Genomic DNA, 25,517 nt, shown 5'->3' with positions numbered 1-25,517 from the left:
CACAAACCACAAAAACTGTCCAGAGAGTAGTGGAAGGGCTAAGCAAATGAAAAGACAAGGAACTGCCCAGCTGTAGCTTAGAAAGGCTTGCCTCCACCTCTACTGTTATATTCTATTAGTAGTATTTTTAATATTTGAAGGCATTAAAAACAAGGATCCCCAATATATTTATTCTTTAACATAATCCTAACAAAGGGAAGTATTAATATCTATAAAAGTTGACACGGTCCATTTTCCACTCCTATAAAAAGTGTGCATTGAAGTACTGACATCCTAGCTTCCGAACAGACAACACAGCTCCTTCTGGTACACACGAGGCCTTACCCTCCACACTTCTGGCAGAGCTAAGGAGCTGAGCTCAGCTTCAGTGTAAGTAGCTGCAACTCCACAACGATCACACCCAGCTTAGTACACCTCTGAGTTGCTAAGAGTCTTGCTGAGCCCTGTCACGCAACAGCAGAGATCAGTGGTGTTTGTGGAAGGAGGGAGAGGGGGTTTGAAATGGGATTTAGATGTCTGAGAACATTGGCATCAGTCAGACAAGACACCCAAGTTGGAAGGGGTGGAAAGGAAGGGGCAGGTATGGGACTCGACACCGATTCCTACACTGGGGAGGCCCATAGAGTTGGATAGCTCTCAAAATAGCACCGGACCCTTACAGTACATGTGCTCCTGCAGTGGGCAACTTCACCCAGCCATGACAACATCTCTTTCCAGTTTGACCAAATGTGTGCTCCTATTAGACAGCACTGACACGTTCCCGGACAAGTGGCAAGGGCAGCTAAACCAACAGCCAAGACACATACCATACTAGACAGCAGGTCGCATTCCCAGTTGTTTAGCTGGTAGACTGAGATGCTTTCCTTGGACCACAGCTACTTCATCACCTGCAAAGACCCGAGAATTCTCCATCCCTGGAAGAAATCCATGCTGAGATACCAGTTGTAAGCAGAGCACTACTTCAAGACTGAAACCACATCATTACCCTCACATCCTCCCTCACAGGAGTTCCACACAAGGTCCTCTTCACACTTCCACCACCCGCAACATCCTGGAGACCCTACCCCAGTTCCATTCAGTCACCAGGTCCATGCACAATCCCTCCCTCTGCCATTCTCTTCAGACCACCAAAGAGCAGGCTGGTAATCCTTGGCCGTCTTCACCCTTACACAACAAGAACACAAGCCACTGTCATCATGCTCACAACAGTAGGAAAGACCTTTTCTTCTGTGCCCCAAGGACCACAGGTGTGCCTGGTTTGGGAATGGTGCCCACAGAATATCCCAAGTAGTCAGAGGAGCTGTGTAGAACTGTTAATAATCTCCAGTTTTCCTGATGCTTTAACTTGCTTGGATTACAACACTGAATTGCTGACTTCTAATTTTATGATATCCCCACCTGACACACTGTTCATATGTAGAACTCCCCTTCGGCCCACAGCCCCACTATCTCAGGTATCCGCTCCCCAAAATAATGCCAAAACCCACAAGAGTGGACTCATCTCCCTCCTCGATTCCCCTTCTGAGACCCTGGCCCATGAAAATTCCTGACAGGCTATTTAGTGACGTGTGTCGTTATTCTTGCTCCTCATGGTCTGTTCAGGAGAAGCTATTCCTTTTAACAATCTGTCTACCTGTGCTGTAACGATACCTTTTTTTGATGTGCACACAAGCTCTGTGTGGCCTGGATCCACCCAAGGACTGCAGGGAAATCACATTCCAGATTCCATACAGGAGTTTAGCCCTCTCCATATTTCTGGTCCTGATCTAACTGAGACTGGTATTACAGCACTGTAACTTCATCAGCTTCAGCTGAAAGTGTCTGCTCATGCCAAATTTGATTTGGTCTGCACTGAAACAAAAACAAATCAACAGACAAGCTTAGAGTGAGAAATAGAGAGTTAGGCTTCCAGAGCTCTTTGGAACTGATCCCAACTCTACCCTTGGTCACCTGTGTGCCCCCCCTTCCCCATTCATAAAATGAGGTATTTACATTGTCATTTGTGAAGGGGTGTACTCTTTGACTTCACCTGGAAAATGTAAAGTGCTATGTGACACTGATTTGTGCCAGCCTATGAGAGATGACAATCAGGCTTTGCTATTATTTTTCTGATGAACACACTACATGGAAAAATGCCTGATATAATGATGGCTCAAGATTAGCAATGCAGGTTGGTTTATTTAAAGCAGTAACATCAAAGCAAAAGGTCTGCTGATTCAGCTCATAAAAATCATTGATGCATAAAACCAACAATAATATCAAGAAAGAAAAGGGGAATGGAGGACTGGGAGAACAGAAGAAGAAAAGGCAACCAAAACCCATCATAAGTGCACACAAGACAGACGGTCTAACTCTTTCAAGAAGCTTTTGCAAATACCCTTGTGCTTAGTGGGGAGAAAGTCTACGTGAAAAAATCTATGGTAACTGGAGGCACATGATATTAAGGAAAGGCATCTCTTCCATTTATCTGTCTTTGATTGAAGCTTCTGGTCCAGCCAGCAGCTTGGGAATGTCTTCATTTACAATATTCCTTCCTGAAATCTGAAAGCAAATTGAAATGGAGGTCAGTACCTGAAGAGAGATTTCAAACCATCCAAAGCAGCACACTGTAATATGGACTTAGCTATACAGCAACAAGTGACCATTTGCAGGCAACCATGTCCCCAATATCCTCTTCATAAAGCCCACAGTGAGATATACTGTGTATAAATTGTTGCACAGATCATCTCTGCAGAATGTAGGCAAAAATATCATGAGAACTCCATCAAGAAGAGCAGGTCTAAGGCAACTCATGGACTTTCCAGACCATTCCCTTCTTGGTATCATTTCAGTCACATTTATTATATTCTAAATTCATATGAAAGGAGTCATGGGACCCAACAACTTCTTACAATCACGGCTTGACATAAGTGTGACTCTACAAACTGAGGCATAATACTGAGGATTAATAATGAATAAGTAAAAGGAGATTCAGCCCCTAGGGAGGCAGAGTTGTTTGCTTTTGTTGGATGAAGTAAGTGACTGCCCATTACCCATAAATTAATTCAACTGAAAACACTCTCTTCTGCACAGTGTTTTCTTCTCAAACACCATGCCAGGACATTTTTGAGATGCATCTCCCTCTGAGGTTACAGTACAGAATGCACTATTCCAGCCCTGTGAGGCATTCTTTTTCCAATAAAGAAAAATTCTATTTGTGCCACGCCAGAGGTTTTTAAAAGCTTAATCACTACTTGCATCTTGTGGCTCCATGATGAAAGGATAGGAAGGGAACTAGCTTCTCATTTTTATTTCTCATGATGTTTATCATTCCTCATTCGGCTGTGGCTTGGTCAGTGCTAAACTGTGTCCTTCTCTCCTCCCTCCTTCAACCCACCAGAAGGTTCCTACAGCCACAAATTACAGTGAAGCAAGTCATTATTACCTTTGTCTAAATCAATGTGCTTTGCTGGGAAGCTTCTGGCTTGCTCAGCCTTCTCCTTCAGGATGTTGTTTTTGTAATCTGTGTAAGGGAGGAATATAATTCAGACAGTCATTAGAACATTAAAAGAAAACAAAGCTTTACAGGCAAGGCGGACATGTGATCAGTCCTTCCTTGAAGGACTCTAGGCCTGGCATCTCCAGATCTCTAGGAGTAACTCATGGAGTTACTCAGCCACTCAGCAGCAAAAGGAAAGCTGCTACGACTTAATTTTTCCCCCTGGCACTAATCAGTTATGCATACTTCTGATTCCTGCTCCTCATAGCTACCACAGGTTCTTCCAGCATGTAACAAAAAGCTCTGGATTATCTATGCGAAGCTCACCTAAAGGTGACTGATGCAGTTATTCAAAGAATTTGCTCACAGGGGAGCTCTCCTGAGACACTCAGAGAAGAATTTGTACTTGTTGCTGTCCTGGTTTACAACCCACCCTCTGCAATTCCTTTGTTCTTTACTTCAGATTTTGTATCTACCTCTTGTTTACTGGTCTATCAACAAGTTCACTGGCATACGGCAAGTTGCAGCAGGTGTGAACTTGGCATCATGGCAAGTCTTCAGGAATCTCAGGGTAGTGCAGAGAAGAGGATCAATTTTGCTTTACAGACAATCCACTCCAAGTCCAAGCAAGAAGACACCCCTGGTCAATTACTGACACAATAAATTCAAGGCTGCACCTTCAAACTCTAGTAAGGAGCAGCATCCATCTTCAGGAATGTTCTAAGTTCCCCAAGTCAGTCCTACATAACCCAGCAAAAATACTTTCACAGATTACAAGTGAGATTAGCATCCTTCCCCTCTTTTCAGTGCATTTCATGTTTCCATGAGTTCCAGTGTTCTTTATATTTTCTAACTTATGTATTCTAGGGCCTTTCTCGAAAATTTTCTTCCTATCGTGTTTCCCATGTTTATTTGTCCTAATTACTATCAGAGATCTTGATAGAAGGCTGTTCACTAAATGATTTGACATCCAGGGAGGATGACACTGTAGAAAGTTAAACCAAACAGGTTTCATCAGAAGGTGGAGGCAATGAACTCGGCTAGCTCATGACTTCTCTTCATCCCCACTTCAGTCAACTACAGTTCATACCCACATTCAAGAGAGATGAGAAGGTTGGTAGTTAGTACTAAAGACTGCCGAGCTAATTTTTTTTCTCTCCAAATCACTCACTCTGAGCTAGTTTTTATTTATGGTAGAATTGTGATATTCATATGGACAGATGCTTTTAGTTGCTTGGACATGAGAGTCTAGAGAACTGCCTTGTTGATCCTCTTCCCTGCACAAACTACTTAAATTTGAGGAATCCTCTTCCTTAGATGCCGCCTTGATCTCATTCCATGTTGTTTTGCACTCATTTGAATTTGACTTTCAGGTGCATGTCAAAGAACCTCAAAAACTCCAGGTGAAACAAAAGAAGCTCTGCCTCATTATTGACCAACCTCATCAATCAGCCTCTAGTTAAACTCAAAAGTCAGGACCACCCTCTCCAGCTCCAGTCCCCCTGCTTGCACTGACTTATGGGTTGAGGTCCTGATTTTAAATGGCAGCTTTTGAGAACGTTAAGTCACTTCAAAATAGGCATCTAAATGAAAATCCTCAGTTATAACGAGTTTTGACCTGGTTTGGAGAATAGTTGCTAGTTGATGCATACCCAGCCTGATGTCTTCACTTTTGTATTGAGTCAGATCTGTTGTGTCGACTGTAAATTCTTTAAGATTTACATCCTTCCTGAAAAAGGAGTAACAGTGAAAAATGTTATTGTCACCTCCTTTAATAACTGGTTCCTTTCACACTTTTCACAATAGCTTTTCTAATGCTACTTTAGAGAACTTAATTTACAATATTTATTTGCTATATATCTGGAGAAAAGTTAAAAAAAAAATCTGTAGAAGATTTAATTCTCTATTAAGTACTGGTGATTTTCACAGCAATCCTTACAGAACCCTTTCCAGTTTCTACAAGGATTCCCTGGAGAAAGCATGACCGATAGGTAACAGCATTGGCAGCCATTGCACATGGGTACATTTCTTTGCCCCCAAGCTAGCAAACAGATTTCAGAAGGTCATATTGTTTACTAGTGAATCCAGTTCTCATCTCTCCTCCTTTTACTGTCTTTTCTATTAATACCTTGAGATCTCCGGCTAGCTGGCTCTTTTTTCCCCATGTGTTTGTCCAGAGCTTAGAATGACGGGGAGCCAATCTGTACTACAACTTCTCCATCTCTTCCACTTTAGTAATACATAATAAAGCATGAAGGAACCCAGCTACACAATCTTGTCCCCATCTCGCAGTAGGGTTTACAGCAGATGTGTGCACTACCCCTTTACCACTAACTCCTAACGACACCTCACAGAACACAAGATCTGTGAATCAGTTCCCAAAGTATAATGAGAGGAAATGTAATTGCCAAGTCAGCCCTACAAACCATTCTGTCCTTCAGTACCTTGACAGCATGGAAGTTGCTCCCCGATATGCAATCATTATGCAAGTGTATACTCTTGGGAATATTATATTAATAATGACTAGAGTGTAAAGCTGCAAAAGAACTGGTGGAAAGCAATGAACAAACTCCGTCAAACAACCTGTGCTGTACATGGCTGTACTCGTACTAACCAGATCCTTGGCTGGTTTAGGCTCCTAATGACAGCTGAGGGTTGGGGCCCATAAGTTCATTTTTATGCATTCTAATCCTAGATAATAGACCCTGTAATTATACTTACTCTCCATATTTCTTCACATTGTATTCATAACCTAAACAGGGAGAAGAAACAGAATGAGCAGTTGTATCGAGTCCAACCAACCCCTCCCAGCTATCAGCGATAACAATAACACCTAGTACTTATTCACAGCACTCCTTATTTGTGATGCTTACAATGGATGCTTACGCTTTCACAACCCCTCCAATACACAAGAATTCATATCTGCGTCCCACTGCCACCGGGAGCTTCCCTTTCCTTTACTCACCAGCTTTCCAGCGGTCTTCCCAGATCTATGGATGACCAGCCATGAGAAGCTATAGCCATCATTATATTTCATCGCTTTCCACCTCCCATTTATTACAAAAATATTAACCACACTTGTCATCTCTTGTGTGCTGGTGCTGCACTTGCCCATCCCCAGCTCATTGCTTAGGCCTGCAGCCATCACATGCTAGAGATGTTGGTTTTCATCAGCCTCCCACATGCCAGGTATCTAACTACACTCCTGTCTCACCCACCCTGCAAGGAGTGATGATTTCAGGCTCCTCTCTTCCATCCAAAGGCCAGGACCAGGAGACTTTCCCCTCTGTGACTGCAAAGTAACTCCACTTAAGTCAGTGGAGATAGCCCCATTTCGTGTTGGTGCTAATCTCCTGACATGTAAATAAGGATGAATGTGGTACTGCAAAGAACACACCAGAAGATAGGCATTCCCTGGTATTTGCTTTTTGTGTGGCATCCAAAACTATTTGTGTGGAGGTCACCAAAAGATCTCGGTGTCCATTTATCTAATTACACAGACAGTCACCCAGCACAGGGAGCCCAGCAAGGACTTAGATATCTTAGTTCCTAAGGGATGCACATGGGCCTTCTGTTCTAAATAAATACCACTTGTAAAGAGAAACTATCTAGCAGTTCTAATTTTCTTCTCCCTTACAATTGAGCAAGTCAGCAAATCAAGGCCTGGAAATTTTTACAGCACGCTAATGAATCTTGCTTGGCACCTGCAAAGACTCCCCACTGTGTAAGTTGCTGATTTTCCAGAAGAGGATCACTGCCTTCAGCATTGTGCTTTGCAGTAATTATTGGCAGAATTAGCTCTGGTGTCATGAGATATCCCTATAAGCACTACAGGGCCGGTCTTTTCTAGCACTTACCTCTCTGCCGGCGCTTGCGGGTGATGAGGACAACAATGATGAGGAGGACAATGAAGAGCAGCAGAGTTGCCAGGATGTATCCCAGCTGCTGGAAGAAGTGCACCCGGCTCTCAGGGATGATGACGTTTATTACGTTGTGGCCCCTGACAACATTTGGATCTGATGATAGAGGAAAACAGGTTGATAATTGTAATTGGCATCCAAAGCAAAGCACATTCACACACGGGCCCGTATATGGACCCAAAAAGCATGTTCAGTGAGAAACTCTTCTGAACCGCACAAATTAAAGGGCAAACGGCTGCCTAATTTACAACATACCGCATCTTTGTCAGATGGAAGATGCCCGTGCTCTTCACAAGACCATTATACTTCAGAGGAGCATGAAGTATTAACAGTGCCTGTTGCACATTCCCTTCCTGCTGCCTGGCTGCCAGCGCGTTCCTGTTTATCGCAGAGGAGAAGCCTACGAAGGAGCCACACTAGGCAGCCCCAAGCCTTTCCGCAGGGTAACACAACCCTCCTCTGGGTCCCTTACAAGACACACACACACCACGTCGCTTCGGCTCCAGACAGCTGAAGTATGAAGCAGCCCCTCCCTGCCAAGGGTTATAATTTACAGAGTGGGAGGAATTTTCAATGCCAAAGAATGAGTTTCCTTTTAAATAAAATAAAAATCAATAAAACAAATAAAATCAAAACCCACAAAGAAAAGCCAAGATTCCATTCCGTTTGTGGGTGCAGCAGCATTTCAGTTCGGCAGCACAGTGAAGGGTAACTCAAAACTTTTACGTGGAACATTTTTGTAGGTCTCAAATAAATAGGTCAATGTTTTACACATATAAAGAGGAAGCAACTTCTCCGCTTGCAGTAGTCAGAGGAGTGGACAAATCCAGCCCAGGCACAGACAGCAAACCCATAAGACACACGGTGCTGGGAGAGGCTTTTCTCTTCAAAACAGAGCTGAAAACGACAACTTCTCCCCCTAACAGGGAACACTCCCAGAGCGCCAGGCAGGAACCAGTGTGGAGTTCTGGCCTACCATTCTCTTGGGAGTTTAACCCTGTAAATTAGTCAGAGGGAATAAGGGGAAAGATAGGGGGAAATATCCCCGAAGCCACAGTACCATTTAACAGATGTGTTCTAACGTCAGAACTGCTGACATTTTTGGAACTACTGGCATACTGACTGGTTCCAGTTTGTCAGGTAGTTTGTTTCCAGCATTTAAAAACACAATCCACCAAGAATAAAATCAAGTAAGATGGTAGTGGATTGAAGTAAACACTTGGAAACCGGAGATGATCGTTTGCTAATGCTAACGGCAGCCCTAGAAAATCAAGAGGTTTTAGCGTATGCTCCGTTCTCGTAGCCCAGCCCTCCATTCCAGCAACACTCCACTAGCATGGCTAGATGCCGTGTGTTTGCTGGCTATAGTGCTGAAAACTAGCATGTGTTTTTCACCACCACTAAGCTAAAAAAAATACCAAACCAAAAAACCCACTTGCAAAGCTGCAAACAGTATACACGACAGTTCTACTTTAACTCTGGATCGTGAAAGGCTTCTTCGGCAGCTCCCATAACGAGATGGTAGCCACTGAGGCAGCTGTGAGCCAGAAGTCAGCAAACATAAATGCACCCTATTCCTTCCTTTTTGCTTTCCCAGAATACTGCAAGATAGGGTAGGAGCCGAGTTAAAACTTTAGTCAACATTGGAGAGGTCACTGTAACAACAAACAGCAGAAACAGAGATTCAATAACTTTGGGCCTCCTTGGCTTACTCAGTCAAGTAATACTAAAAATACTTGTCATACCAGTGCTTTGACAAAGCACCACTGGTGGATTTCAAAGTGCATCACCAGAAAGGCAGCAGAATATATCCCACTTTATAACTGGGGAAACCGAGGCACAGAGTAAGACTTGACTAAGTCGTACCCAGTAGATGAATGTCAGTGCCTGGAACAGAATCACCAAGGTAATACAGACTCCTCCTCATCCTAGTGATGTACCAGAACTTAAACTGAGGTGATGAAGGTTTATTCTGTAACCAAGATCTGATCTTTCAGTACATCTCAACACGGCATGCCCTTCTGCCTCCAATTCACTCACATGATCTGGTTTAACCACAGGAAAATAAGTTCTAATGGAGGGGGGGAGTTAGAATAGAGGTGCCTTTACGTTACTTTACGCAAGTGTCAAGGGTCAGATTTTTCTGCTGGGAAAAAACGGAAAGCTCTTCACCAAGAGAGCTCACAAACACTGGCTACGTGGCCCGTTTTCTTTTCAAGGCTGGCAAAGGATTGAGAATAGTTTAGCAATAAGCATAAGACACAACAGATGCCATTCTTCAATCACTTGCTCCAAAGCAAACGCAGAGTAAAAATGCGCTGAATTAGTAGACATACACCACATTTATACTGCTGAGACTGAGAGCAGAATTGAGCTCAAGCTTATATTCAAAACAGGATGAAGTTTCCTGTCTGGAAATGGCTCCGGGCCTTGGAGCTATGCCAGAAACTATAGCTGCTTGCTGAAAAAGCTCATTGGTTTGCTTTTGTTATCTCCTGATGTTTCATTTTGGCTTTATGTTATATCCCCAGAACAGTTCCATACAGTTTTTCACGGAACGGGGCACTATCTCAGCCTTTCCTGCTATACACAAATAGGGCACATCCCAGCAGGTTTCTCATCAGCAGTGGGTTTAAAAAAGGCACTCCGGATGTCTCAGCTTCTTTCCCATTCCCATCGACTCAGCGCATTTTTATGTGTGGTGCTCTCAGACCAGCTGAGCCTCCACTGCCCGTTGGGGACAAAGCTCGTCTCAGGCTGTTCTTTTTGACAGTGGAAATGGCTTTTCTCAGGAAGGCAAGTTCCTCCAGCACGGAGGGCACTACTGCCAAACTAAGACAAACCTAGCAGGTTAAATTACTTATAGGTTCCATCTAGCTTCTGAGCAGAGAGGTAAATATTCAGCAACAACCAGGACAACATCCAGGAAAGAGAGGAATAAATTCCTGGGTGGGTAACTCTGAAAACAAGATCTAGTTTCCACCTGCACAATGTCATCTGGATAGGGTTCAAGGGCAGCAAAAGGACCACGGGCAGGGACACTGACATTTGTATGTCCTGGCTTCCATGTCAGCTCAGCCCCAACACCCACCTCTCTTTAGTACTGCCTGTGTTTTCTGGACACCAACCTTAGTCCCAGCGGGGAGGTTTAGGTTTCTGTGACTTGAAAAAGCCAATTGCTAAAGAAGAATAGACCTATTAAAAATGTATGAAGCTTGTCAAAATTCTGTATTAAGCAGCCAATAAATATTAAACCACAATGAATATTTTACAATGTTAATAAGGAACTATACCCAAAAGACTGAAAAGAAATATTAAACTTGGGATTTTTATTTTATTTTTCTGCCTGAACTGAGCATGATGGTTTTGAGTTTGGACAGGCTGACAGATGATAGCTCACTGCAGTGGAAAATGTGAAAATTGGTTTAAGACAAAAAAAAAAAAAAAGCAAAAATGCAGGGGGGAGGAAAATGCTGCTTGATTCTGCAAAGTCTGGCATCCTGCACAGCCTAAACGCCTGTGCAAAGGGGCGAGAAACACTTATGATCCAAACTGGTGAGAACAGTGGCATGCTGTAACAGCGAAGGCAGAGCAGAATCGATCCCTGCCCCACACCTTCCCCTGTTCCATAAAAGCAATCTGGGAAGTGAGCCTGTTAGAAAAACAGCTTGTTTGCCTTAGGGCATGTCAGCATTGCAGAGCAGAACAGGCTGCAGAATTGCCCTGGAGCAAAGAAAACAGAAGCTGGCCATGATACAAGCAGGGTAATTAACCCTGATGGGTGGGACACTCCACTTCTGGTGCAGCACGGCGTTAAAGCAGCTCTATAGGATCCTCCCTAGAATCGCTACGTATACAGCTCCACGTATACCAATGTAATGGAAATAGCTCAGCAACGACCAAGGTCATACACATACTAGCAGCGAGGGAGGCAAGACCTCATCTACTCTTCCAAACCAAAGTGCAGGAATAGCCCCTGGCTCAAATGCGAGAAACCTTCATAGATGAAACCTCAGTGCTGCTCTAAGTACTGGCTGGATCAATGGGCTGAGGCCAACTCCATGAGGTTCAACAAGGCCAAGTGCCGGGTCCTGCTCTTCAGTCACAACTGCAACGCTACAAGTTTGGGGACGAGTGGTTGGAAAGCTGCCCGGCGGAAAAAGACCTGGGGGTTTTGGTCGACAGCCGGTTGAACATGAGCCAGCAGTGTGCCCAGGTGGCCAAGAAGGCCAATGGCATCCTGGCTTGTATCAGGAATAGCATGGCCAGCAGAACTAGGGAAGTGATCATCCCTTTGTACTCCGCGCTGGTGAGGCCGCACCTCGAGTGCTGTGTCCAGTTTTGGGCCCCTCACAAAAGGTTGTTGTGAGGTGGGGGTTGGTCTCTTCTCTGTGGTAACTATCAACAGGACAAGAGGAAATGGCCTCAAGTTGTGCCAGGGGAGGTTCAGGTTGGACATTAGGAAGAATTTCTTCACTGTTAGAGTCGTTAAGCACTGGAACGGGCTCCCCAGGGAGCTGGTGGAGTCATCATCCCTGGTGGTGTTCAAAAAATGTTTAGATGTGGCACTTCGAGACATAGTTTAGTGGGTTTAGTGGGCATGGTGGCATTGGGTAGAAGGTTGGACTTGATGATCTTTGAGGTCTCTTCCAACCGTAACGATTCTATGATTTTAAGTGGCACCTTCAGTGGTGTCTGTGGTACTTCTGCAGGGCACAGGTTTGCCTTGACCACACTCCCTTCTGGCACTACATGATCCCTGCAGACCACTGCAGAGGGACAGGAAAGGCAAGGACATGTTGGCATTTAAAGCAAAGGCATCCTGAGGTGATGATGGGAAGTAACGTGTTATAGTCCTGTCCTGTGGCTTACTGAAATCTTTAGAGCTCAAAGGTGCAACTGTAGATACTTACCTCTTCCTCAATCCAGAGAACCACTTCCAGAGGCCACTTACCTATGGCTGGGGCAATGTTGTGAGTTGTGAGGTTCACCACCTTCTTCTCTCTCACCGGCTCCGTCACAAAGACTTGGTAGATCCTGCGCTCATGCAGGCCACAGTAATGATGGTGCAGGTGGCAGGAGTAAGTGCCTTCATCTGCACTTTCCAGCTGTGAAATCCGCAGGGAAAAGTCACCCAGGGCAAAGGCTGTGTCTGTGATGTTCATCTTCTGACGAATGAAGAGAGGTCCGTAAGAACGGCGCTCACCAGAGGCATACAGATCAATGAGGCGGTCAGCCCGGTCATGAGGAACCCCTGGGGGTTGCCTGTCCCAGTGGACCACTTGTTGTTCCTCTTCACTGTGCCGTTCAGTCCAGATGTGGTTACGGTTCACACAGGGGAGCATCACTGTGCTGCCTTCTAGGGCAACAATCACAGGCTTTTCCCCATCCCAGTACTGGTTTGCATCCTCAGCTGTGGAGAAAATACAAGTTGTGCAACCTTGGTATGTGCATCTTTACACTCTTGTCCTATTCTTAAGGACACGCAGACACATCTAAGATTGCTCTCAGGCCCTGCAATCCTCTAACGCATCCCCTGCAAAGATCTTGAAGTGCCACAGGGGCAGCGTGCCTTGTTCACACTTGCTTCGGCAGTTAGTAAAGAAATGCACCTTTATCTTCTACATCCTAGGTCAGTACATTAAGCAAGACCACCTTCTTTTCCTTATAACTGAGAGTTAACCTCTTGCTTCAGAAAGCAGGAAGCATATTCTCTCTACAGACTAAGAATGGAACGAGAATAACAGATTTCATCTTCAATATGCCGTATCCCAATTCTCCAAGCAGGAAATGCTTTTCTACCCACAAATGCCCTAATTACTGGAGGAGTTAGAGAAGCACTGTTTTGTATTTTGTTCTTGAAAAGGAATAACAGAAGAACCAAAACACAGATGAGCAGATTGTGGCTCACAGGCCTGCCTGGGTGTTTTTATTGCATAGAAGCTGTGAGAACAGCAGCAGAAGAGAAGAGATGCACTTCTCGACTGTCCCATCAGCCCTTCAACAGCTTCCCAGCACAATCAGCCCCAGTAACTTCACTTGTGCATTATATAAATGTCGATCTAAATGACACAGTAGTGATGCCTGGATGGCACACACTGCAGTTGCCGACAGCCCTCAGAAGCTTGCTTTTAGAGCTGGAGTTCATGTGTGGTAACTTGAGGAGGCTTTTTAACTACAGACCTCTCAGGGTAAGCTCACCAACCACTGTACAAGGCAGATCTTTGTGGCTAACCTGACCGATGATGAATTGTTACTAGGGACGTTCTACTGCTAGAGAAGTAACAGGACAGTTAGCTAACTGGGTTGCCTAAAGTACACATTTTACTTAACAGGCTCCATGCATTGTTTGGCTCCTGCCAAGAAAGGAGAGGGGTTCATAAATACACACATTGAATAAAACTTCTGAAACTCAGAGAATCTGATAGCAAACAGCATAGTGAGCACCACTGTCTAACGATGCTTTCCAAGCCTCTTGTGGCATCTGTGCTCTGAACCTGCAGCTGAGAGGCATGGGCAAAACCCTGCAACCACACTACGCTTCTCTGGCACTAGCAGAAAGAACAGCATGCAAAGCCTACCGTGAATCAGTACACAAGGCCCACTGTGGATTCAACAGAGTCCTAGTGGCCACTGGACTCCAGTTGCCAGACCAGGCCCCTTGCGGAAAGGAACATCAAGCTGTCTGCCACACCTACCTTTCTTGGTGATAGCTAGTTGGATTTTCACAGTTTCGTATAAGTGGCAGTAGTGATGGTGAAGATTACAAGAGTACGTGCCTTCATCGCTCTCTGCAACATCTAGTACAACAGGGAAGAGAGGGGAAGTTGAATATTTTATCCTGAGACAATGATTACTTTTGTAATTTATACTGTTTCCCAAATGCTTGTATGGATGCAAAAAGGTCTTTATATAACTTAGTTCTAAACTATCCTTATGACTAGGGTGGGCTAAACAGAGAAGAATCATCTCACCTAATACAATAATTTGTTCAGTTTATCTGCTCTTGTGGAACGTATTTGTATTAACAGATGGAAAGAGAAAGCTGATATAAGTTTAGCTAAGAGCACGCATAGGAAGAATGATGATCTTGGGTTTATAGTTCAGGAACTGAAATACAGTCAAAGGTCCACAAGAAGCCCAAGTGACTTTCAGGCAATGAGTTGTTACCAATTCTCTCAAAGTCGGACTGTTTCAAAGGGAAATAAAACACTATTGCCAGTGCTTCAGAGAACCTCATTAACCTCATTAGACTGACATTTATTTATTTATAAAAAAATGCTCCGTAAAATAGCCATTTTCACTGAAAAAACACAAATTTAATTGAGTCATGAATCCTCCATTCTGCAGATATCATAGGGAGAAAAGATGCTCTTTAGTACCTTTGATCACCAAGGAGAAGTTGCCATCTGTGAATGCATTCTGGGGCATGAATATCCTCCCTTGGTTGTAGGAGCTGTATACACGCTGATCTCCAGCTGAGTACATGTCACATAGCCTCTCCATCTTGTTATCTCCATAGTAGTTGTTGTACACATCCCAGTGGACTACACGCTGGCGGTCATTCAGACGATCCTGGGTCCACACCATGCGGTAACTCTTGCAGGGCAGAACAGCCTGTGACCCCAACGTAGCACTGATATTTAACACTGACACAACAACACTGTTTGGGTTTGAGGCATCAGCTGGGACTGAGAGCCAAGAGCAAAGAATAAAAAACCAGAGTTACTAGATTAATGGTATGTGAAGAAGACACTACAGTAGGACTCAGATCTGTCCTAGAATCTCTGCACACTTTCCACCCAGAAGAAAGTAATGTTCAAGACCAACATAGAGCGCTCTCACGGAGAAATACAATAGAAAGTCACTTAAAAATACTGATTTCAATCAGTGAAAGCAATGTCTATGATGTCTGTTATCAGGATTGTAGATTTGACCTGTCCTACCTACCATTCCTAATCCTAACCCCCAGTTTAATCAAAGTTTAGAGACACTAGTTCATGGGATCCATGGTTCTTGCCTATGGAAGTTAGCACTGAAACCCCCACTGCGTGTCATAGAATCAGGGTCCCTCTCATTTCTTCTCATGATCACGAAAACAGGCAGATTACAAAGACGTCACTCACCTGAGTATAAATAAACAGAACCTGTCAAAGTAGAAAAAAAGAATGTTATTGACAATAAAAGGAAGAAAAAAACTACAAATACACTCATAGTCAACAGCCACCTCCCCTGTTACTATTCCATCTATCCCTCCCTTCTCTGTTAATATACTGATTTAACATGTGTATTGTGGTTAAGCCCAGAGGCTCAGACCTTGGTTGGTCTGTGCTGCAGCAGACACTGTACACTTAAAGCAAAAGACAGTGCCTGACCCAACAAACTTAAGCTTAAGCATAATGTGGGATATGCGTAGCCTGCAACTGAATTTCATACAGCCCATGTCTTTATTTCATACCATCTATAGCCACAGAGTTTTTTCCACGATGCTATTCAAACGTTACACCAAAGGTATCTGACAAGGCATCACCCACCAAAACGGCGTGAAAGGCCTCTTCTGTCCCAGAGGAAACTATTTAATAAATGTTGTGTAAGACAAAACCAAGAACCCAAGGAGGCAGGAGCAGGCAGGGGGGAGGGAGGCACCAGTATTATCTTAGGTTCTGACATTGGTCCTGTATAAATAATGAGGCATCAGCAGAAACAGTAGGGCCAGAACAGTTGAGAGAATCACAGACAAGTTTGGGGCGGAAGAGACAGTTAACACTGATGCTCTGGGTGCAACTGCAACAATCTCCAACTCACGTGACTGAGATCTATGCAGGAAGAACTTTGCAAGAAATGAACTACCGCCTTTGTTTCTGCATTTCTCTGGTCCAGTCCCTCCTGCTTTTTGTGTAGGAGGGGTCTCGGAGGTCTCCTGGCATCACACTTTGAGAGCGGATTCAGATGCCCAACACAATGACATCATTCATCTCTCCAACCAGCCAAGCCCAAGTGGGTTCCAGCAAGATCATTAGATGTTTTGTCCTGCTAATGTCATAGGCACAATGTCCTCCAGACAAAGGCTGTATTTTTTTTTTCAGTCCTGGAATTTATGCATTTCAAAAGAGAATAAATTAACTCCAGACGAGGATATTTTAACCACACCCCCAGTGCATGGGCTGAGTATAAACTCTGTTTCCTTTCCTTTTCCTATCACAAAACACTGGGCAGTGACACCAGAGAACAAAAATGAGCAGCACTGTCTGTTGAACTGCCAGTTCAAAGACACTCCAAATGTCAGTTCTTTTTTCTACATTTATAATCTCAGCATCACAAAGAAGGGGAAAAAAAAAAAAGTCTTGGACAAAATCTGTACTGCTCTGGATAGAAGAGATCTCATACACAAGGCATTATAATTCCATCATTTGATGGTCTCTCCTAATAGGCTGCAAATGCTTGATGGTAAAATATAACTGCCAGTCTCCATCTCTGGAAGCCAGGATTTAGATTTAGCTTAGAACAACAAAGGAATGATACAAAGCTCTTGCAGCACCAAATCTCCAGGAGAAAATCAGTCTCACTTGCGACAGGACAACCAGCTCTCCACAAAACAGCATCCACTTGTGTCAGTGTGACAAATGTGTCTGAATCGGTGTTGTTTGCTGTGTGGCAAGGGAACAACACGGTATCACAACATCAACAGCGACTTGCGTGCTAGGGAGCGGTGTGGATGAGCTGGCTGGCTGCACAGCCAGTGCTTCCAGAGTCTTGCATTACTGCTCATTAATAGCAAATTGATCGCTACAGAAACATCCTCTCCTGGCTCAGCAAGAGGAATGCATTTACTTTTCTCCTTTCCTCTTGCAAGTTAATGTAAAAAACACTGATCCCAAATGCAGTATCATAAATCTAACAACTGACAAAATTATCCACCTAAGCCTTCCAATACGCTCTGCTCAGCAGGCTGTGGCAGCCCTAAAGTAACAATAGCACTAACCCTTAGGTTTTTTATCTTTTAGTTGGCCCCACTGGCATGGTAAGGACCACCCAGGTCCAAACTCTCTCACCCAGAGAGGCCTTTTGCCAGGTTGGGCTGCTGGAGCCATCAGCTACCTGCATTTGTCCAGCATGCTTCCAGACACAACTCTCCATCAAACAAGGAAGCGGTGAAGTTGTCTGTAATGGTACAGTTTTTCGATAAGAAAAGCTTATGTCTTGTGGGTTTTGACAGCTTCTTTTTCCCTCCGCTCTTAAAGCTTCTGCTAGCAGCTCCCTAAGAAACAGGGCAGGACCACTCTCATTTACTCGACAAATTACACTCCAGGGTCTTTCTAGGTCTGCCCTTCAGTGACCAGGAGATGTTGCTTCCCGTTGGGAAAAGGGAAGAGTCTGTGGATGCCTTGCCTGCATTTCACCATACTGCTATTCTGACTACCTGAGTGTCGCCACACAAAGCTGAACAGGCCCAGGGTTACAGTGACATTAGAACAAAACCCGTTCGACATGAAAGCATAGTTAAGTATTTTGTTGGAGTTCAGCACAGAGACGAGACATGGAAGAAGAAAGGTTTTTCACTGCATGTCTGTGCACACTCACATGCACACACGCACACAGATTTTGCACAGAAGCTTTGGGTCTGAAGCTGGCCCTTGGTTATCATTCCTAGCCCCAGACAAAGTGGTAGGTGTGAATATCAAAAAGACAGAGGCATAGCAACCAATAAGCAAAGTTCCAGGAGGAAAAGAAAGGACAAGTCTTTACAAGAGGCATAGGAACTCCACAAGACAAAGAAGGAAGAACTGATTGTTCTGATTCCCCAGCAATGCTGGGAATCTGTACACATACATCAGGTCATGGATAAGACTCAAACTTATTTGACATGGCTGTAAATGAGATCACTTAGAAATCTAAGGAATCTGGAATGTCTCTGATCTCTCATATGCCTGGAGAAAATGGAATTTAAAACAACTGACCTTCAATAACCTGAACATAGAGCAGTAGTTAAAGAAGGAATAAGCCTTTTTCTCTTTTCAGTCTCCTCCCTCTGCTATGAAACCTAGCTCTGCTACGTGAGATAAGCCGAGCAAACAAGACATGTCCCCCAGCCATGCTTTTTAAAGTTATTGTTTGTATAACACGGTAGCTACTGAACAAAGGCAGAGATACATCCATAACCCAGCAAAGCTGACAGCTTATGAACTACAGGATTGGGGTAAACTAGAAGCAGTTATTTTGATGAGTCACACTTCCCAACCTGCAACTGTAAAAATCAAGGAGTATTTATGCACCTGGTGAAAGCTCAGACTTCTGTAATCACAGGACTCCAGGACCCGGAGCTTCAAAAACACCAAATACCTTCATAGTTGTCAACACAGGACTTACTACTGTAGCTTTCATTTTAAATTCTCAAATTCCACGTGATGGATAATCCCTTTGTCCTCTCTGTGTGACGTACTCACAAAAAAAAAAAAACACCAACAAAAAGACATCTATATGCTGTCCCCTGACATGCTCTGTGCAGACTCCACGTGCCTCTCAGCAGGATCCCAGAGGTATTCCGCTGGTCCTACAATATAGCAAGAGGAAAGCTGCCTGCAAAAGTGTTTCCTAATCCCTTGTAAAAGGCAGAGCCAGCTCGTATTTCTTGAATCCCATCCACTTTTCAAGTAAAGAATTAAGCCACAAAAACTGCAGGCATCTAGAAGTAAAAGCCTCAGGATCTGAAAGACATCTTACATACTCAGAGCTCTCTAGGCAGTGTCCTTGGAGCAGTTCAAACAGAAAATTGTCCTTTGACTCTTGTCTGAACACCACCACCACTTCTCTCCTCCTGGAGACAGGAGCTGGCAGAGGGTCTGCTTCGCAGGTAGATGCATGTGCTAATGAAACCACTGAGTCCCTGCCTCATACTGGAGGACGAAAGACTCCCAAAGCAGAAAAGGAAACTGCAGACGTCGTGAGTGGTAGCCTGAGTGCCAAGTAGCTCCATGGGACACAACAACACCAGCTCTACCTGCAGTGCTTCTGCTGAACTCAGGAAGAGCCTTGCATTGATGTCGGCAGAGCAAGGATAAGCTGCCTGGAACAGTGCCTCACAAAGCAACAAGCATCACTGAAGTCCAGATTGTAGCAGTGGGCAGGAAAGAAAACAAAGTCGTCACTGGAGAAATGAGTGTCATAACCCATCAGGTGTGTGGGTTGAAACAACAGTCTGTGAGGCTGAAACGCCGCTTGCCTAAGTAAGCTCAGCTCGTTATTCCTTTGCATAGCTTCTCTAGTATCTCCTGGTCTGTCTCAGCTTCTTTTTTCTTTTGAAAAAGGAAGCGACATCACCTTTACATTAGGGTTACAGAGGGATGGTCTAGTCCTAGAGAAAGGGCATGTTCTTCACAAAATCTGTATGACTCAGATTCCTTATTTCTCCCATAAATCCCATTGTCTATGCAGGGTATTTAATGGTCTCTGTAGAGCCATTACACAGTTCTTGCAAAAACAGCAGCCTGTGCTACCAAGCTATTTCTAAATACTTTTGGAGAACGGCAGTGGCTCCCATCCTGGCTCTTCAGGGAGCTGACCCAGTGTCTAAGAGGTCATAATGGCTTATGATGCAGTGACATCAAGATGACAGCTGCACAAATGAGCTCAGCTCTCTTCTGGTAGCCTCTTTTTGTTTTTAAAACCCACTGACCAGTAACCAGGAATAACATCTGGGCCCACCTCGAAGAGGCGAAGGAGGGAGACGGTGAGCAATATAGTTCCACCTAGACATGTCCCATTCACCACCTGCCTGTGCTGGCCTAGGATTGCAAGACTAAGCTTTTCAGTAAAACAAGGCTTCCCTTATAAAGTCAACTGATGGTCAAGTCAGGCTTTGAACTTCATCTATGTTTGTTTATTTTTAAAGGCTTCCTGGGACAACTTTCTCAGCAGCAGAGTCTTCTGCTTTCAAAACAGATGTCCGGACTGGAGAGCCCTTAACTACCCATCTAGTCCCAACAATTCCAACACCTCGCTGCAGGTAGGAACATGCCCATGAATCCACAAAGAGCAAGAATGTGCTGCCTCGGCAGAAAGGAAAAAGCCTTCTGTCTGTACAAGAAACCAATCGCCATCTTGGCCACTGCACAGTCAGGATCCCTCACAGATTTGCCCTAACTTTCTCACAGACAGTTCAGATAAATAAATATAAACCCTTCTCTGCTTTGTGTACTTCATGTTGGCTCTAGGCCCACAGAATAGTTTGCAGAGCCATTCCAAACACAGTGCTGCTCCTCCCTGCAAGACATTAACACTTGAGGGTGTGGTTCCTCTCCAAAAAGGATCATCTCAGCAAATATGGAACGGCACAGATTTCCTCGCTTCTCCCCTTCCCATCTGCGCTCATTATGTTATAACCTGATTTGTGTGGGGATAGGAGGACTTAAACGTCAGGGCCGCCTGGCATAAGGACAGTTATCTCTCCAAAATACACCTGAAAAGAGTCTGTCGGAGATCATCCATCCTTAGGTGGGATACTCTTGCCTCTATGCAGCTCCCCCACTGCTCTAGAGCAACCCAACCTGCTATTCCTGCCCTGGGTGCTCCCCAAGCTCTGCCAACACGCTAAACCACACTGGGGAGTAGCTGGACTGGTTGGTGCTTCTGAAATACAGTATGTGACCTCTCCTCCTTCTCCAGGCTTAACCCACTCCCACGCACTAGTTTTCTGAGCCACTTTAACCCTTCTGTCCCTACGACTGATCCCGTATGTTGCCAATTCCTAAACCTTGCCTTGAGGCATTGCGAAACTGGGGATGATGTGGTGACATGGAAACTAGATTAATTAGGGACCAAACCGAGAACTCTTCAGCTTACTCCATCTACATACTGAGGAGTTCCGAGAGGCTCAGGTGGCTAGGCACAGCCTTTCATTAACAGGGCTGTGAGGAGCAGGGGGGTCACCAGTCCCCAAAAAGCTTGTGCTCCTCACTTCCTACTGTCAGCACCCCGAATGAGGTCTCTCCGTACTGTTCTTAGAGCTCTAAGTGGTCCTTTGCCCATAGGTGCTCTCCTTAGAGCCCAAAGCATTGCAAGTGTGGATTTGCTGGGGGTTTGCAATTAATTCTCAAATCTTCTGCCATCCAAGCCTTACTGGGGGTTCTCTGTTTAGCTTGCAGCCAGGATCTCAGGACCCCGAATTTGCTTGCAGCTCTTACAGAAAACTCTGTGATTAAGGAAAAGGTACAAGCCATTCTGTTCTTGTAAGCTCAGACTTCTCCTCATCCCTTTCTTGCACCTTACCCAAAAGTGAATGCCTATGTCTGTCTTTATGCTGACAGGGAGGAAAAAAAAAAACCCACTCCAATTTTTTCCTCCATCCTGAACACTCTCACACACACACCAGCTGTCTCTGCCTCTTCAAAAGTATAAAATAACCTTGGAACATGTAAATCTAACTATACAAGCTTTACTGTACTCACATTAAAGCTTATTGGTTTTGAATTTGCTGATCAAGGTAACTGATAGGAAAAAACAGATTGCACAAACATGCTGAATGCAGTACCACTTAAACAACCTCACACATTTCTCCATTCTCTCCCCATTCCTCTCCAAAAGAATGAAAAATCCATTGTTCCCTCCCCTCACAGACGAAAACACAGCTAACTTCGGAATCTGAACAAAATCTTACAAAGATAGCTCAAAATCTTTCAGCTAACCTCCAGCCCTGTCCTCTGCAGCTGAAATAAAAACAAGCAACATCATGCCGATCAGCTAGGAGCTTACTTTGCTGAAGTAAAATCTGCCACAGAAGGAGTTTTGCTAGTTGCTTCATTTCTTCAGCTTCTCCGTGTTTTCGTCTCTCTTGAAAAACAAGTGGAAGACTTTTTTTTTAAAACTTTTTTTTTTTTTGTAGCTGGAAAACACTATGACCTCATCAATTTACATCCAGAAAGCTGTGGACAGCAGCTCATATTCTGCAGATTTACTCCACCTACAACTTCCAATTCCCCACCTCCCCACTCTTCTCTCCCCCTACACTCACACTCCACCTCCTTCCTCTCCCTAACACTTTCTCCACAATTACTACGAACACCCACTCTTCTCTTTCCCCTCCCTCTGGGACCTTCTGATCTGCTGCTGACTTTGATGTAAAAAGTTTTATCGGGTAAAGTTGGTCCCGTACAGCTCTGGGCTCGCGAAACAATCTTCCTCCCTCCCCCTAGGGATGGAACTAATTTTCCTTGTGCTTTACTTGATCCAGCTGTTCCTTCCTTTGTTTGACACTCATCCAGCTGTCTGCTTGAGACAGGATTTATTCTGTTGCCTTCAGTGGTTTTTTGATCTTTGTCTCCTCATATGGTTTTAGTTCAAGCTCAAGTCTCCGAAGACAACCTAGAAAACAGTATTTACTCTCTCCTGTCATTTGTAAGCAAGGGCTCAAGAGCAGCTATCTTAGCAAAAGGGCAATAAGGACAAAGACTAGGGCACTGCAGGGAAGAGAGCCTAGAATGCGACTAAAAGCCCCAGAATACTGCAATGTGGGGAACAGGTTTCCCTGTCACAGAGGCCAGAACATGGAAAGTTGAGTCAGATTTAGAACTTCTGCTTTCAGCCCCCCATACAAGAACTGAACGATGCTAGTAGTTGCTTGACCAGCACCAAGACCAACACGTTGCAGTAACCTTAACTGCAGAAGACCTGATACACTGCTCTTCCTCTCCCTTGCATACTCCTAAGATAATATCAGCCCTGATAGCAGTGCCAAGACACAGCAACAGCGTCAAGCAACGACTGAATTTTCAGCAGTCTTTGCTCAAGAAAAGGACTGATAAATCACATTAACCAGCTCCTAAAGCCTGTACTGATGTATTTAACTGTGTTTATATAACCCACTCTGCTGTGTCCCACAACGATTAGGAGCATTAACACAGTCAGTTACTGAAAATAATTAATAACAAACAGCAGAGAAAGAAGCAGTAATCTTAAACTCCAAACACTGCTTCACAAAAGAAAATCTACATACACCCTTTATGTGTATACGCTCACAGACCAGCTAAAGTTCAGATCGCCTTAGTTTCCATCTGCAGACCAGAGACAGTCATTTTTTCAGTTTAGGGGATTTCTTCTTTAGCTGTTCAGAGGGGATATACTCCTTAAAATGGCAGGGCTAACCAAGCACGGAATGAAATCATGCCCTCCTGCCACCGTTTAAACAGTTGAAACGGTCTAACCTGAAGAGAGCAGCAACCTTCACAGGCAGTGGGAACGGCTTCATCAGGCTGCCGGCTCAGCCATTTAGAACAGGTCCTAAGCTGGTTTAAGTTAGTCGCCTCTGCTGACTCTGTAAGTGTTCAGACATTTCTCTTCCACGTCAGTCCAAGTCTGAGTTCTGAAAAAAGCAATTCATTTCCAGTGGAAAAATTTATTTTCAAGCAGGACAAGATGGTAAAAGATACTGAGTCAGAGTATTCAACACCCTGTACCATAGAGTGCCTTCAGATATGGGTATGAAAGGTCTAAGTGTTGCTTTAGACTTGGACTATAGCTCCATCTGAATCTGGCCTAACAACCTAATCCATGTCTGTGACAGAATTAGCCAGGAGTCTTCTAATACAAGACTTGCAGGAAAATTACTGGAGTATGAAGTCAGGAAATAGTGTGGCTGCTGCTACTACTATATGTTAAAAATAAAATATGGTAAAACTTTCTGTTTGTTTGCATTCTGTTGTTAGATTATTGTTGTTTATAGTTAACAGTGTTTAGTGGATTTAACAATAAATCAAATCAGCCATCAAGTGGAAAATGTTGGGGATAGGGAATTAAAACTTACCATTCTCAAATGTCCATCTGTAGAACAGAGCTAAATATATGTGGGACTCTCATAGGAGAGCTTAAAAATACAAGCTAGTAGCCTTCCCATGGCACTCCAGGGAGATAAACTTAATCGCCCCACTTGAATTTTTCTGACATTTTTCTGTACCATCTAGTATACCAGAAGATAGATTTCCTCTACCCCAGAGCGGGCTGTGTTTCAGGAAAGAAGGCGGCATTATAATTAAAACAAAAACCTAAATAAACATTTAAGTAATTATACTCTGCAACAAGCGAAAGTTTGGAAACATCCAGACTAAATCAGATCAGAATTTCATCTAGTCCAGGACCTTGTCTCCAGCAGCAGAGCCAGACACTTCCAAAGAAATTCCAAGAAACTGGAGCTATTATTATTTAATAATTTGCCCATGAAAAAACCCTACTGTTAACTCCAGCAGGTCTTCACACTGTCCAAACCAGATCCAGATAACTGCTGATTTGTTTCTAGTGAAAAGTACTAAAATAATCGTCAGATAAGAAGCCCACAAAATTTCACTCCAAACTTCACCTGTGTCATTTATATTAAAAGCAGGGAAGTTTGTGGGTAATTAGATACATACAGTCACTCACAGCCCAAGTTCCCACACCCATCACCTGAATTACATCAATAGCCTGTACATTCACAGGTCTGGCCGAATTGTAACCCTAATGCAAAGACATAGGCTTGTCTTCGCAAGCCTCAGATATTTGCATTAGTCCAATTCCATAACCACCTGCATGCCGCAAAGGCTCCTACTACGCCACGTCCCTAAACTGAAAACCTGCTGCCAGATTCTCAGGCATCCCAACAAAGACAATAACGATCTACAGCAGCGGAGGTGCTGGCCTGTTGCTGAGCCAGAAGTCTAGTGGGAGAAGAAGCCTTTCCTGTTGTCTCTGTCAGGCCAGGGAGCCAGACGAAAGGCTCCTCAAATCTGACGGCCTTTTGTTCAGCTGCGTCATCAGAGCAGAGTCTGGAAAATGTTTGGCTGGGAGGCAAGAAGCTGGTCCCATTGCGCAGACAGCAAATACAGCACCCTCTCCTGCCCTTGGTGTCTTTCAACCGCAGGTAGAACCTTCCAGGCTGCAATTCCAGGTTGCTTTTCCACCTTTCTGCCTCCTAGCTTTGGCACTGCAGCGGTTACTGGCTGTTTTTTTGCATGACTTCTGGGATGGATGCAGATTGCTGTGGTTGCTGCTGTCACGAATTGGCTATTTCCTGACTGAAAGAAGCCAAGTTCAGGCCGAATCCACTGAAGTCTCCTAAAGAAAACCATCCACTGGAAGGAAAAAGCAACAGCTTC

General features: G+C 44.3%; 1 protein-coding gene across 1 annotated transcript; it reads right to left on the bottom strand.

Moving 5' to 3' along the window:
• Positions 1-2,161: 2,161 nt before the first annotated feature.
• MXRA8 (matrix-remodelling associated 8) lies at positions 2,162-22,294 on the bottom strand. Its single transcript, XM_009698994.1, has 10 exons — positions 22,147-22,294; positions 15,525-15,545; positions 14,781-15,089; positions 14,097-14,198; positions 12,353-12,811; positions 7,336-7,494; positions 6,200-6,230; positions 5,131-5,207; positions 3,425-3,502; positions 2,162-2,541 (listed from the first exon to the last, which is right to left on the bottom strand). The coding sequence occupies exons 1-10, from the start codon at positions 22,193-22,195 to the stop codon at positions 2,516-2,518; spliced, it is 1,311 nt and encodes a 436-aa protein (XP_009697296.1). The 5' UTR covers positions 22,196-22,294; the 3' UTR covers positions 2,162-2,515.
• Between the last annotated feature and the right edge of the window lie 3,223 nt (positions 22,295-25,517).

This window comes from Cariama cristata, unplaced genomic scaffold, assembly GCF_000690535.1.
Source record: "Cariama cristata isolate BGI_N322 unplaced genomic scaffold, ASM69053v1 scaffold6074, whole genome shotgun sequence".
NCBI classification, from domain to species: domain Eukaryota; kingdom Metazoa; phylum Chordata; class Aves; order Cariamiformes; family Cariamidae; genus Cariama; species Cariama cristata.
Note: the sequence above shows the minus strand (reverse complement) of the source record. Positions and strands in the feature narration are given on the sequence as shown.